Below are 14,241 nucleotides of genomic sequence, written 5' to 3'. Positions count from 1 at the left end.
GAGGTTTTTCCTGGCAGTTTCCTAAGTTGCTGTGCAAAATCATCATCTCTTGGCCTGTGTCCTTATAGCTGGGAGTGGGGAAGGAGGAGGAAGCCTGGTGGGCTTCATTCAGGCCAGGGAGGATGGACATTCCATGACTCAGTGGCTCCTGGGGCTGCTCTGGCTGCGTGGGGCTGGGTGTGTGACGGCAGCAGTGCCTCTGGCAACGACTCCCTGTCACAAACATTTCATGCTCAGCTGGGAGCTGCAGCATTGCCATCGTTCCCCTTCCGCTGAACACTTCATTAAATGTTGTCCCTCTCCAGCGTCCTCCGTGCAAACAAGACGGAATTACCTGTGTCCCCTCCATATGGCACCGCTGCGCTGCCCAAGCACCAGGATGGAAAGTTTCATCTCCCTTCACCACACCTGGTGACATGTCACCTGTCCCTGTGGTGTTTCCATCCCCACATCTCCCTCCTCCCGTGTCCCCTGCGGGTCCTTCATGCCTGGGCAGAGCAGGGGCTATTCCAGCTCGACTCCCACATCCCAGCTTGTCCCCAAGACAAGGCGAGAGCTGACAGCATCAGCTGCCCGAGTTCACTCTGAGGAGGCAGCACAGCCAGGCGTGGGGCTCTGATCAGGCCTTTGGGCTGGAATAATCCTGGGATGAATCTGCAGCATCCATCTGCCAGGCACCCCAGATCTCCCCCCGTGGGCACCCCAGGCCAGGCTCCCCCCCGGCCCCACACACAGAGGTGTGTTATCAGCAGCTGCTCACAACAGTCACAGCACCCTTGCTACAGCCCCAAGCCCCAACCTCCTCATGGGTGGCTGGCTTTGTCCCTCAAAAGGAGCCAAGGAAAAAAATCTGGGGGGAGCCAGACTGTTTCTGTGAGGTAACAGGTTGGCTGCTTCCCTCCTGCACCCACCGGAGAAATGGCAGCTCCCAGGGGAGCAGGGACATTCTCCTGCAGGGACACCCAAACAGGAGGGAACAAGGCTGGGAAGGAACCCTGGCACTGCAGGGGCCATGTTAAAACACCTCTACAGAACACACAACCCCCCAAAGACCTCCTCCCACCCTTCTCTTTTAAAGCCCTTCCCTCCTGGCTGCCTGGAATCAGGTGTGTGGAGAAGGTGCCTGGAATCAGGTGTGTTTAACCCCTTCCCAGCTGGATCCTCGCTTGGCAGCCTCAGTTCAGGGATGATGCTGTGGCCTCTGAGTGCCCTCAGCCTCTGCTTTGCCCTCCAGGTCCCCAAGCACCCTCCTCCTGCCCTCATTCCTGCTGCCCTGTGGGGTGCTCAGAGCCCTCCCGGCCACTGGGGTGGATCCCGCTGGCACTGTCACTTCCCTGTGCTCTTTCCCAGCTGCTGAGGCTGAGATGCAACAAGTTTGTTTGTTCTGCTGCAGGGCAGCCCCCGGCACAGCAAGACACACCTTGGAGGGGCTTGGTGTCCCAAAATCATCCTGCCCTGCGTTCCTGAGATTCCCCCTTGGTGAATCAGCAGCTTCATCCCCGCGGGGGGAAGGCCCACCAGAGCCTGGGGGTCCCACCAGGATGGCTGTTGGAGGTGCAGGGTTGGGATCAGCCCCTGAGGAGCCCAGGCAAGGGTGGCGGGCAGAGATCACACTGTTATCACTGCCACAACCAGCCTTTCTCCTGGAAAAGGGAACGACTCTGATTTCTCTGCGGGCTGAAGGTCACGCTTGGTTTTACAGCCAGGCAAAGGAGAAGAAAGGAGCAATTCTGTTTACTTAGGGAGTAATTAATATCCCAGCTCCTGGCATGTACAGAGGCAGCAGGAACCTCCCCCACAGCGCGGTGGAGAGCGAGGCTGTGCAGCCCTTTATTATTCCATTATGAGCTGGGCAGGATTAGGAGGGCGGGTCAGGGAACAGCGCCGGCTTTGAGCAGGTTTAGCTCCTTTCCAAAGGCTTATCCCGGCTCAGTCTCACTCTCTGGACACCACGCAGTTATTCTCTGCACAAGAGGGGCTTGAGCAATGCTGGAGGGGGAGAGTGGGCAGGGGGTCATGGAGCTTAAATAGCCCAGCAGGGAAAACCTGGGAGGTTCCTTTACCAGGAACTCGGTTTATATGTTGAATTTCAGCAACCAGGGAGGGCAGTTCCTCAGCTCTGCCAAGTCCTGCATTGCTCCCCAGGGAAAGCCAGGCCTCGGTGCTGCTCTGGGGCAGTTCCGTGGGGTGGGACAGCCATTGCAGACAGTTTCCTGCAGAGCCGGATGAGGTTTTGCTCTTTATTCTTAACCAAGTTTCTCCCTGGAGCCCGGGTGGGGTGGCCGGAGCGTGCCTGGCAAGGAAAGAGGAGCCGTGGGAACTGAGGCAGCAAATCCCTCTCCTTCTTTCCCAGGCCAGAAGTTGGGGGCTGCGGTGGGATGCTGTGCCCCTCATAAGTAATTCCACGCTGGGAATGTTGCCCACAGGCATCCAGCCTCGCAGCAGGGATCACCCCTGGATGGGGATCAAGCCTCCCAGGCCAGCCCCAGCCAGGTGGTTCTCATCGACAGCCTCTGACTCACCTCTCAAAAATTCCTGCACTCCCATCATGGCAGGAAACCGCTACAGGGAAGTGGTGAAAGCCCTTCGAGGGCCTGAAATTCGGCTTCCCCCAGCCGAGGGGGAGATCAAACAGCCGACTTTGGCCTCAATCCCTCTGACGCCAGGGCTTGTCATCGGAGGGGGGGGTGTCTCGGCTGAGCAAGCGGGGTGTGTGGTTCCTCCAGACTCAGCAGCTTTTCGCCGGGTGTTTGGGAGTGTTTTCCCCGAGGAGGCCTGAGCTCAGAAATATTTTTGAGCAAATAATCAGCTGGGAGGAATGATCTCAGCTCGTCGGCATTGTTCAGGCTTCCCGGTGAGCCCTGTGGTCCTGGGCTGTGCCGGCAGCTGTGGAGAGCTCGGCAGAGGGTCAGGGCTGGGGAGCAGCCGCCCAGCAGGTTGCAGAGCCTGGCTGAGATTTAGGAGCTGCCAGAAAACCCCCAGCTCCTTGGAGACTGGGAATCCTCCAGGGCCAAGCCTTGGGCCCTGAGTGAAGCTGGATTGTAGGGGATACCTGCTGCTCCTGGGTCATGGAGGCAGGGAGAGGGTGCAGCCGCTTGCCCAAGTTCTACAGCAAATCAGTGGCAGAGCCCAGACCTGTGTCCCAGCTCAGGTGGGATGTGATCCCAGTCACCCTCCTGCAGGAGATACCTCTGTTAGTCCTGTCCCCTCCTGCTCTGTGCTGGCCCCCTGTGTCAGCACCAACCCCAGGGCCAGAGGGGGTGAGCTGCAGTCCCTGGGCTGGCTCTGCACAGAAACGGCTCCGTCTCCACACCGGCCGCTCCTGCAGGAGCTGCCTGGAAAGTTCCCACTGCTGCAGTCGGTGCCTGTCCCCCTGCCAAGCCTGCAGCCCTGCCAGCCGCGATGCAGCCCCGAGCCGCGCTATTTATGGCTCCACCTTGAGACATGTACTTTCAGCGGTGGGAACGATGCTAAAAGGGATGGATCCGGGATGAGTGCATCTCCCTCCCGTTCCCGTCCCTGGGCGGCTGCCGGCGGATGTGGCAGAGCAGGCAGGGATCTGGAGGAGCTGCGTGTCTCGAAGGGAAACGCTGCAGCTCATCTTGCAGCAGAGCCATGTCCTCTGCACAACTCCTCCGGGGCTGCGATGAAGGCAGTGGGATCCCAAAATCCAGGCCTGCCCTGACACCGACTGTTCCAGGTCCGTGCTGCAGCTCCCGGGATCCATCAGCAGGGGCACAAAGGGTTACAGCAGGGCTGGAAAGCCCTCAGCCTCTGTGCTTTCTTCCCCCAGCATAAGCTCCCTGTGGGGTCTAGCTCCTCTAGCAGCTGGGGGCAGAAGCAGAGGAGCCTGGGGAGGGTTAATTGCCATATTTAACCCTTGGCTTCTTGCACAACTCAAGACAAACCTTGTCTGCTGCTTCTGCCTCAGTATCCCCAGACTCAGAGCATCCACCACCTTCTCCAGCAAGCTAGAGGCACAGTGCTTCAAACACACAAGCCTTCTCTCCCAGATGATGTCTCTGGGGCCTGGGATACCCCACAGGCCCTCCCAGTGATCTCGGTGGTCACGGCTGGGCTGGGCACGCTGCTCCGTGGGCGATGAGGAAGGAGGTGGGGGGATTCTCCACTGGCTCCGGCTCCATGCTGCATCCCCACACTCCGTGCTGCATCCCCACGCTCCATGCTGCATCCCCACGCTCCATGCTGCATCCCCACGGCGTATCCCGGCGCTCCCGCCCACGCACACGGCCTGTGCCGCCGCCCGGGCGGGAATGGAGTCGATCAGGACAAACCTGACCGGCAGACACCTGCCCATGGCGCAGGAGCCCTGGCTGCTGAGCACCCCTCGGGCTGACGTTGGGGTTGAGGGAGCTCATTAAGGCTCCCATAATTACGACAGCCCCCAACTGGTTACCAGCACTAAGTGGGGAAGGAGCCGATCCCACTTCCACATTAGACAGCACATCTGAAGGCAAACAAGTGGTGTCCATGTGGGACAGGGTCGGATCAGCCTGTGGCTGCAGGGAGCAAAGGGACCTACCTGGGGCTGATGGTGGCCACAGGGCTGGCCATGGCATGGAGTGGGTGTCCAAAAGTGGCACAGCATCGAGATGGCTTGTCCCCACAGACCAGCACTAAGATGAATAAGCTGTGCCTGGGTGTCCCCTGCCATCACAGAGGCTGACTTTATGCTGGTCCCATGCCCCACTGAGAAAAACCTGGCTGCAGTCCCCTCATTTCCCTGCCCTTGGCATCCCTGCCATGGGCAGCCCTTCCCTAACCCTTCCTGCCCCCTTTGCCATCCTCGACACCTCACGATGAAGCCACTCTCAGCCCCTTTGCCCACAGCATGACCGTGGCCAGCAGAGCCTGGATGGGCATTCCACTCCTATTCCAAGCGCGGGCAGGCAGGGCAAAGGGGGATTCCTGCCACACGGGGCCATGGACGGATGTGTGCAGTGAGGACAGAGCCCAAAGCAGCCTCATCGCCCCGTGGCACCTGCCAGGAGCAGTGTGACAGCTGCTCCCACATCCTCCCAGAGTGACTCGTGCCTTCCTGAGCGGAAATTGGGAGCGGGTTAGTCACCAAGAAGGGTGAGGGGCAGGTCAGGACGCTGCACTCTCCGGCATCCAGCTATTTCCTCCCATGACACCTTGCTGAGGAACCTCAGGGCTGTTTACAAACGCTGGACTGTGTCATGGCAGAGGCCAGGAAAGTGGCCGTGCCTGAATCTCACCCAGAATCAGCTGCGAGTGCTGCGGTTCCAAAGCCAAAAGCATCAGGGCTGGGAGCAGGTTTTGCCCCATCTGCCCCTCTGAGCATCCCTTTGTACCCACAGAACCCAGAGAAGTCTTTCTGGAAAGCGCAGTGCTCCAAAGCATGGCACCTGGACTCTCCTCTTAGGTCACTGTGGGAAAACAAGACTCAACAGCATTATCTGCCCAGCTGATCATCCCATGCCCTCCTTGCAATGTTTTGGCCAGTTCCAGTGGGTATAAGCAAGGACAGAGGGCTGAGGGCTTTCTGCTAATTAAACTGCCCTAAGTGTGAAGAGCGATGCCCCCCTGAGGTGCAAGCTCTAGGTTAAGGCAGAGCTGCATCCACGGGGAATTGGTTGGCAAAAAAATAATCCTTGTTGGGCTGGGCCAGACCCCCTGGAGCCTGACAGTCCCTTGGGAGGGTGAGGTCAGTTCTGTCGCCAGCAAAAGCTGCTGTAAGTGATTTTTGCCAGCTGCCACCGGGCACGGAGCAGCTCACAGCCATGCTGGCACCCTCCAGGCAGGTCCCCTAGGCTCTGTCTCTAGCGCTCTGTGCCCTCAGGTGGGGTTCAAAGCACAGCCCACCTCCCTCCACGGGGCTCCGTGGCCATGGCACCCTCCAACCCTCACGGATACCTGATGGCGAGCCACCAGTCACAGGCAGGACATTGTTCCACTCCGTCCTCCCTCCTGGAGGTGTCCCCCGCCGGCTGCCCGCTGTCCTCAGCCCTTGCCGTGCCTCGACTTCTCCAGGCCCCCACTCTGCTCCTCTCTCCCTGTGCCAGCTGGAGAGATGCAGAAATGGTGTTGAACGCCGTTCGGCCCAGCGTGGGGGCTCGAGGGACCTCCGCCAGCGCCCATCTGTGCCTGGCTAGGAGCGATGTGCAGGAACCGGGGCTGTGGTGGCTGCCCCGTGCCGCTCTGCCGATGCTCTCCCGGCGTGACCGTGGGCCGGTTCCCTGCCCGCCCCAGCACCCGCGGGAGCACCCACGCCAGACACCCGCCCCGGCAGCGCAGAACCACCCGCGGCAAACCCGCGGCGTCGCTTTGCCCCCGCCCGTCTGCAGAGCCGGTTCCCCCCGGAGCCCTGCCCGGAGCGCGGGGCGGCGCTTGGGGAAACTGAGGCAGCTGCCGGGGGGGCGCGGGGGGTGCCGGAGCAGCCCCGGGACGGGCCCCCTCCCCCGGGGGGGAAGGGGTGGCCGGGGGGGTGGGTGGGTTAAATTTTTATGAATGGGGCCGCCCCGCCTGCCATCGCCGGGCGTCAGCAGCGAGCGGCGGCGGGCGGCGCTCCCCGGTGCCTCCCGCTCCGCTCCGCGCCCGCTCCGCCGATGGCCGCCGGCCGCCGCGCTCCCCCGGAGCCCGGCGGGGGCCCGGTGCTCCTCCAAGGCATCTTCGGCGCGGGGCCGGCCCCCGGTGCCGCCGCCTGCTCGCTGTCGCTGACGGCCCGGGAGCTGCAGGTGCGGCGCCCCGGCGGCTCCCCGGGCGGCTCGGCCGGTCCCGACGCCGCGCTCCGCCTGGCCGACTGCGTGGGCTCGGCCGCCTTCCCCGCGGCCGCGGCCGCCGCCTGCTTCTCGCTCGTGTGTTACCCGCTGCGGGGGCCGCGCTGGGGGCCGCCCGCCCGCCAGCGCCTGGAGCAGACCTTCCGCGTCTCCCGGGGGCCCGACGCCGAGGGCAACCTGCGCATCGCCCAGGCCTGGAGCCGCCGCATCCGAGAGCTCGCCGTGCCCGCCGTGCCCACGCAGGACGGTGAGTGCCGAGCCGATCCCCCTGGGGCCCCCTCCCCGCGCCCCCGGGGCTCGCCCCGTCGGGGCTGTGCGGGGGTCGGGGCCGCTCCGCCGCCCGGCCCCACGCGGGACGGCTGCTGCCGAGCCGGGAGCGCTGCGCGGTGTCGGGTTCCACGGGGGGACACACACGGGGTCACCCGGACCCCCCCCGCCCCGAGCTTGGAGGGGACGGGGACATCCCCCCGCGCCGGGGGTGGGGTCTCTCCCCTTTCACCCTCAGTTTCGAGGGGTATCAGGGACGTGGTCGCACCACAGGGGCCCTTTGCACGCAAACACCCCCCCTCCATCGCTCCCGTTCGATAACTCTAAAGCTCCAAAGGGCAGCATGATCCAAGGAAAAAAAGTAATCATTGCTGACGCAGGCAGGACGGGAGCCAGGCACTGTCCCCTGTCCCCAGCAGGTCCCATCCATCACTTGGGATTTGGGGACAGGCAAACGCTCCCCGGGACCCCCCGGGGCCCAGCGGGGTCCCAGGGCAGCCCGGAGGGGTCTGGATTTCTGATCCCTCTCCCCCCGGGAGTTGCCACCGTCTGGAAGGGGAGGGTCCGGCTCGGGGGCCGCATCCCCCAGCTCCCGCAGGCAGGGCAGGGCGCGCTGGCAGATAGTTGAACATCTGAGCAGAGATTCAATTATATGCACTACTTCATTTATTTGGCTGTCCAGTCGCTCTGATCAGACTTGGAAATTAAGAGGCATGCGGTTAGAGGGATCCTGTCAAATCACATTTAGCCCAGCTCTTCCCTGCTTGGATTTTAAAATGCAGCTTTTTTTTTTACGTGACCTGCAGCTACAAAACAACTTTCTGCTCCTCTTCCTTAAGAATAACAACAAAAAAAAAAAAAATCAGGTGGAATGGGGTGAGGGCAAAACCAGTTCCCCAGCTCTGTATCCAGCCTGAACTCTGCAGCTGGAAGTCTCGGAGCGCTTTCCAACCCTCGCCCTGTGAGCAGGCGGTGCGAGGGTGCTGGGGCAGGAGGCAGCTCGTGGCACGGGGGGGCCCCCGGGGAGCCTGAGGAAGGAGGACGGGAGAAGGCGGTGCGGAATTTTGCAGTTATTTTTCTCGCTGAGGGCCGGCAGGATTTGCAAACCTCCTCCCACAGTTTTGGGACAGGGCTAAAAGTGCCCCTTGCCCACACCCTGCGCTCGCACGTGCCGGCGGGGAGGCCTGTGCGGGCAGATAAGGCCGTGCTGGGGAGGCTGCCTGCGAGTCCGTGCGGAGCAATCCTGCCACCCTGTCCCCTCCGGGAGGGGACCTGGGAGCCACTAGTGATCCTGTCCTGGTGTCATCTCAGCTCCGGCATCCTCTGGGATAAAAGCCCTGTGGAATGCTACAGCTTCCCCCTTCTTATTTCACCCCAAAGGATAAACAAAAAGTCTCTCTGCGGTTGATAACCCCAAAGCTGGGGCTGCCCGTGGAGGGCAGGGATGTGTCCCAAACTGCAGCCATCTGGGAGGGAAGAAAACTACCACCAGGCTTGTGTCCTGACAGGGAAATCCAGCCCCAGGGACGCAGTGGAGTGGCTGGGGCTGCAGACGGTGAGGCTGTGGCAGTGTGGTCCCGGCCTGAGTGTGGCCAGGACATGTGACATGGGGGGATGTGGGCAGAGGGACTGGAGCAGAGTTTGTGGACTGCCAGCAGCCAGAGCCCCTTCCTCCTGCTGACTCAGTGTCTGCTCTGCTCAGCATTTGAGGCTGAAAGCGACCGCAGTGTGCCGGGAAGTGGCTCAGCCTTGCTGGGATGCCAGGGACTGGCCGGAGTTGCGCAATGGGAAGGGATGCTCTGAAAGCTGTGTTCCCTCGGAGCATCGCCGCTGCTGGGCTCCAGCTCTGACCCAGCACCTTCCAGTCCCATCGTGGGGCTGAGCCTGGTGCTGCTGGTATCACTGGTCCCTCACTGGGATCTCATCCTGTCACTATTCACACCCTGATACCAGCAGTTTGCCCCTTTTGATGGAGTCATGGCATCCTTCTGTGCCCTCCAGGCAAGGATTGGGTCCTTGTGGTCCCAGCCATACCCCACTGCCCAGAGGTGGCCACAGGGCAACAGCCACAGGTCCAGGCAGGATTTTCAGGCAAGACCTGACCGCAGCTCCATGTGCATGTCAGAAACGATGTGCCTGGTTAACAGTGGGAGGTTAAAAACTGCTTTTATGTTCTTGAAGCGCCTCCTGCTCTTATTCTGCATCTTCCAAGGTTGGAGGGGGAGAAAGAAAGAGAAAAGCCCCCCATCACCTTCCTCCAGCAGCTGGGGTTTGAGCCCAAACCCCTGCCTAGGGGCTCATTCATATTTGCCACAGGGGATTTAGTGGCTGTGAGGGCCAGGGAAACTCCAGAGGGGAGGGAGCAGGGCAAGCCCATCCCCGGGGTTACTGCCTGTTATCCCTGACCCGAGTTGGAGTGGCCTCTGCTCCGGGTGCTTCACTGCTGTCCCCGGGGGAAGCCATTCCCCTCTTGTCTGGCGCCCACTGATAAGGGGCCGGGAGTGGCAGCTGGGAGCCAGCCTGGAGCCAGCACCCAGAGCCAGGCTCAGCCCCACGGATGGGGATTTCACACGCAGATCTTGCCTGTGGACTTGGTGGCAGGTCCCAAACAGGTGGCAAAGGGACAAGGAGCTGTGCTGGAGGGTGACAGCCTCAGCCCCCATCCACGGGGGCAGGAAGTAATCCTGATGGCACTGAAATCAGCAGAGCTCTGTGTGCTCCCAGAGCTGGGATGGGCAAGGAGGTGGGATGCTCCAGTCATATGGAGCTCGTGGCCATGACTGATGTGATACTGGGTGTCACCCAGGGGAGGTGACACGTGGTGACCTCCATCACCCAGGCTCACCTCCCCCCCCACCATCCCCAGAGTGGGCGGCAGGAGGGGTTTTAGCTCTAAAACCCCAGCTGGTGTGTTCAAACAGCTCAGATCACCCCAGATGAGGCAGGGGCAGGCAGACACCCCCAGCCCCCTCGAGTGCCTAGAGGGGGTTCCAAGCCCAGGACAGTGCTGGCAAATGCCTCTGCTGTCCTGACTCAGCAGCTCTTCCTGCTGAGTCAGCAGAAGCAGCCCTCATGCTGTCCCACAGAGCCCGTGTGCTGGGGTGGGCACCCACCACCCCCCTGGGGCCACGGCTTAGGGGGCCCAGAGCTGGTGGGGACACCCCCAAACTCCCCAAAACCGGCTTCACCCTGCAGAGCCAGGGATTTCCAGAGGCACTGAGGGAGCCTGAGTCGCACTGCCCTGCTCACTTCAGGGCTTGGGGTGCCCCAGCAGCACCCGGGGGTCCTGCCCTCCTCGTCCTCCCTGTGCTTCCCTTGCAGGGCAGCTCAGTGGGCTCTCCCTGTCCCCCTGCACAGGGACCACTGGGCTTGGGGAAGGTGATGCTGGAAGCAAGCGGGGCGGGGGGGGGGGGCAGAAGAATGGGGCCCCTGCCAGGCTTGTAATTACAGCCCGACTGAGGCCCTCGCAGGCGAAACCTGAGCCCCGTGGGGAGCAGGGGAGGCAGAAGTGTCCGTCTGCCGGCTCAGCTGGCTGTCCTGGCCCCTCTCCATCTGAGGGGATGTGGGGAATTGGAGCCCTTGTCCTCCTGCTGTGGAATGGCTGGGGTGCTGCGGGGCCCCATCCTGGGTGTAAAACATCCCTGCTGATTGTGGGGGAGCTCAAGGTGAGCCCCTGCAGGCCCCCAGGTCCCACCTCTGCTGCTTCCTCAGCATTCCCAGCAGGGACCCTCCATCCCTGCTCAGCCCCCATTGCCTCTGGGTAGGGATGCCGCCCAGGGAGCTTGTAGGGATCAGGGAGGGGCAGCTCCCCTTCCTGCAGGGTTTTGGCAAACACTGCTCTGGATGGCAAAGCCCTCCCTAGGCAGTGCCGTGACCCAGCAGCCTGAGCCCCCTCTCCCCCTCCAGGTGACAGCTATGGGGTGCTGCCCCGGCCCTGCCGTGCTCTGGTGCTGCTGAACCCGCAGAGCGGCTCCGGCCGCGCCCTCGACGACTTCCAGGCCGTGGTGCAGCCCATGCTGGCCGAGGCTGAGATTGCCACCACCATCTTCATCACCGGTGAGTCTGCCAGCAGCTCCCTCCTCCTCCTCCTCCTCCTCCTCCTCCTCCTCCTCCTCCTCCTCCTCCTCCTCCTCCTCCTCCTCCTCCTCCTCCTCCCTTCCCTGGGATCTTACCTGGGCTCCTCCGATGGCCTCGTTCCTCCTGCATCACCACAGCTCTGGGTCCTGTGGGTTGGTTGTGCTCAAGAGGGGTAAGAGCCTCGCCTCCTGAACCCCTGGCTGGGGTCACCATCTGGGGGGTGGCAGCAGGCAGACAGAGGGTGATCTCGAATCTCTCCACTTTCCCTGCAGAAAGACCCCACCACGCGCACGAGAAGGTGCGGGATGAGGACCTGTCGCAGTGGGACACGCTGGTGGTCATGTCTGGGGACGGGCTGCTGTACGAGGTGAGGGGCACCTTGGGGCGTCTGGGCTGGGCAGAGAGCCAGGAGAAGGGGATGCCTGGGGCAGGAACCAACCTCTGGTACGAGAAAGGCAGGCAGGGAATGGCAAAGGAGAGATGGCACCAGGCTTGGAGCAAAGCAGCCGTGGCCTTCGGCCTGGCCTGGCCTGGGACACTGTGAGCTCTTTCCCCCTTGGCTGGGCAGGGGCTGCTGGATTCCTTGGGTGCCACAAACTCCTTCATCCCTGCAGGTGGTGAACGGGCTCATGGAGCGTCCGGACTGGAAGGACACCATGAAGAAGCCGCTGTGCATCCTGCCAGGAGGCTCTGGGAACGCCCTGGCCGCCTCCATCAACTACTATGCAGGGTGAGTCCTGGCCCCGTGGGGCACCTGCTGTCTGCACTGCACTGGCCAGCACACAGGGCTGTGCTGGCACCAGGTGGGGGAAGAGAAAGGCCATACAGGGCTCTGGCCCAGGGGGAGGGTGCTGGGATGTCCAGGGGTGCCTGTCAGGGTGCTCACCTACCCACAGGGGGGTGTAGAACAGCCATGAGCATGGAATTGCATCCTTGTGTACCCACCTCTCCACATTCCCTTTCTCCTCTCTGGGCTCAGAGTCTGGTAAAGCTTTACCCTAAAGAATCCACCCCAGGCACAGCCAATCCTACTGTGGAGTGGGGGGATCAGGATTGCCATGACTCGGTACCCTCTTTCAGGAACTGGTTTATCCTTTCCACCCCCAGCTAAACCTCTCCCAGCAGCTGTCCCTGAGGGACACTGTCACCCAGCTGGGTTATGTCCCCACCATGACAATAAGGGTTTGCAGGTGGATGTTGGGACAGCAGGAGGGGCCCTGAGCTCCAAACTCACCCTCTCCATCCCCTCGCAGCTACGATCACGTCGCCAAGAAGAAGCTGCTGACGAATTGCACCTTCATCCTGTGCAAGGGGCTGCACACACAGATGGACCTGGTCTCACTGAGCACGGCCTCGGGCAAGCGCTTCTTCTCCTTCCTCGGCTTCGGCTGGGGCTTCATCTCGGACGTGGACATCGACAGCGAGAAGTACCGCTGGCTGGGCAATGCCCGCTTCACCCTGGGCACCCTGCAGTGCCTGGCCAAGCTGCGGGTGTACCAGGGCCGCCTGTCCTACCTGCCCGCCGGCCCCGAGCAGGGCACCTCCCCGGCCCCCAGGGACCCTTCCACGCCTGTCCCCAACGGCCAGGCCGGCCACGCGCCCGGTTCCCTGCCCACCGACTCGCTGCTCGCGCCGCTGGGGCAGCCGGTGCCGGCGCACTGGACTGTGGTCCCCGAGGAGGAGTTCGTCCTGGTCTACGCCATCTACCAGTCCCACCTGGGCACCAACCTGCTGATGGCACCGGCGGCCCGGCTGCACGACGGCTGCATCCACCTCTTCTACATGAAGGCCGGCATCAGCCGCGTGGCGCTGCTGAAGCTCTTCCTGGCCATGTCCAGGGGGACCCACCTGGACTTGAACTGTCCCCACCTGTGCTACGTCCCCGTCCGGGCGTTCCGCCTGGAGCCGCGGGTGGCCGCGGGCATCATGACGGTGGACGGCGAGGCCCTGGCGTGTGAGCCCGTGCAGGGCCAGATCCACGGCCGCCTCTGCCGCGTCGTCAGCGGCTCCTGAGCTCCAGGTTTGCCCTCCCTGCAGCGCTGAGCTGCCGGCACGGCCCAGCACGAGGGTGGCAGAGCCTTCCTCCCACTCAGGAACATCCTCCTCCTCCCATAGCAATAGGTCTTGGGGGCTGCGGGGCTCGTCCCCTCGCTTGCCCCCACGCTTAGCTTTACCCCCTCGGGGACAGCCATCAGCGCTGTCCCAAAAATGAGCCACGAGCCCCATCAGGTACTCGGTGCCGGCGAGACGCCAGCGTGTTTCATCCTGGTACGAGGTCCCGGTCCAGGCGGCTGCGCCGGCACAGCCCCGTCCCCTCCCCGGCTCGGACGCACACGGTGGCATTGCTCGTGTCCCCGCCCGCCGCGGAGCCAGTGCCACCCCCCCAGGGATGGTCAGGACCAATAGATCTAATACAGGAAACCGACTTTTTTTTTTTAAAGAATGTTTCTACCCAAAGCTTCCTGTTAGAAGCAGAGTTTATTCTTGTGATAAATGCAATAAATGTCTAGCGTTTGCAAAAAAAACCGCAAAAAAACCAAACCTCCCCCGGGTTTTAAATCCGAGCTCATGGCTGGTGTCAGGGGCAGGGCTGCGGTGCCGTCACCCTGGGCTGGGCTCACACGCAGATGTCAGGACGGGTTTAGCTCAGCGCCGTGGCCCTTCTCTCCCTGGCACCCTGGGGCCAAGACCAGCATGGAGCGATGGAACCAGGGGATGCTCCCAAGGGAGATGCCGAGGAGGGAGGACATGGGGCATTGCTGCCACCCGCCCCGATTTTTGGGGTGTGTCGATGCCTCCGGGCTCAGCCTCACGCTGTGTCTGATCGAATCCAGGGAGCTCAGCCCTGCAGTGACACTTGGGGACATCTTGGGGAAGGTTCAGTGCCTCCGAGGGAGAGCAGGGAAAGTCTCATGGAAGAGGTTCAGGGAGGGGGTTGTTGGAGCCGAGGGGTTTGGCTTTCTGCCGGGAGCAGGGGCCCTGTGGGGCGCTCTCAAATCCCCTTTCCCGGGCAGTTCGGGGCCAGCTGGAGCCCTGCGACAGGTCCCTGCCCGGGGGCTCGCCTGGGGGGGATTACTCAGCCTGTTTGGTATAAAATTGCAGTAATTAAACCTCATTTACAGCGCTCAAGTACAAA

At 62.4% G+C, this 14,241-nt stretch overlaps 1 protein-coding gene across 1 annotated transcript; it reads left to right on the top strand.

Moving 5' to 3' along the window:
- The first annotated feature begins 6,473 nt into the window (after positions 1 to 6,473).
- SPHK1 (sphingosine kinase 1) lies at positions 6,474 to 13,540 on the top strand. Its single transcript, XM_064675774.1, has 5 exons — positions 6,474 to 7,008; positions 10,935 to 11,084; positions 11,378 to 11,472; positions 11,720 to 11,835; positions 12,359 to 13,540. The coding sequence occupies exons 1-5, from the start codon at positions 6,489 to 6,491 to the stop codon at positions 13,116 to 13,118; spliced, it is 1,641 nt and encodes a 546-aa protein (XP_064531844.1). The 5' UTR covers positions 6,474 to 6,488; the 3' UTR covers positions 13,119 to 13,540.
- Positions 13,541 to 14,241: the final 701 nt, after the last annotated feature.

This window comes from Pseudopipra pipra, chromosome 19, assembly GCF_036250125.1.
Source record: "Pseudopipra pipra isolate bDixPip1 chromosome 19, bDixPip1.hap1, whole genome shotgun sequence".
Lineage (NCBI taxonomy): Eukaryota > Metazoa > Chordata > Aves > Passeriformes > Pipridae > Pseudopipra > Pseudopipra pipra.
This window is presented reverse-complemented; position numbering and strand designations above follow the sequence as displayed.

Bases quoted from the DNA above. Each gene is read 5' to 3' on its own strand.
- SPHK1 (XM_064675774.1), top strand. From the start codon at position 6,489: ATGAATGGGGCCGCCCCGCCTGCCATCGCCGGGCGTCAGCAGCGAGCG. The intron at 11,085-11,377 runs GTGAGTCTGCCA...CTTTCCCTGCAG, and splicing joins CACCACCATCTTCATCACCG to AAAGACCCCACCACGCGCAC. The intron at 11,473-11,719 runs GTGAGGGGCACC...TCATCCCTGCAG, and splicing joins GGGACGGGCTGCTGTACGAG to GTGGTGAACGGGCTCATGGA.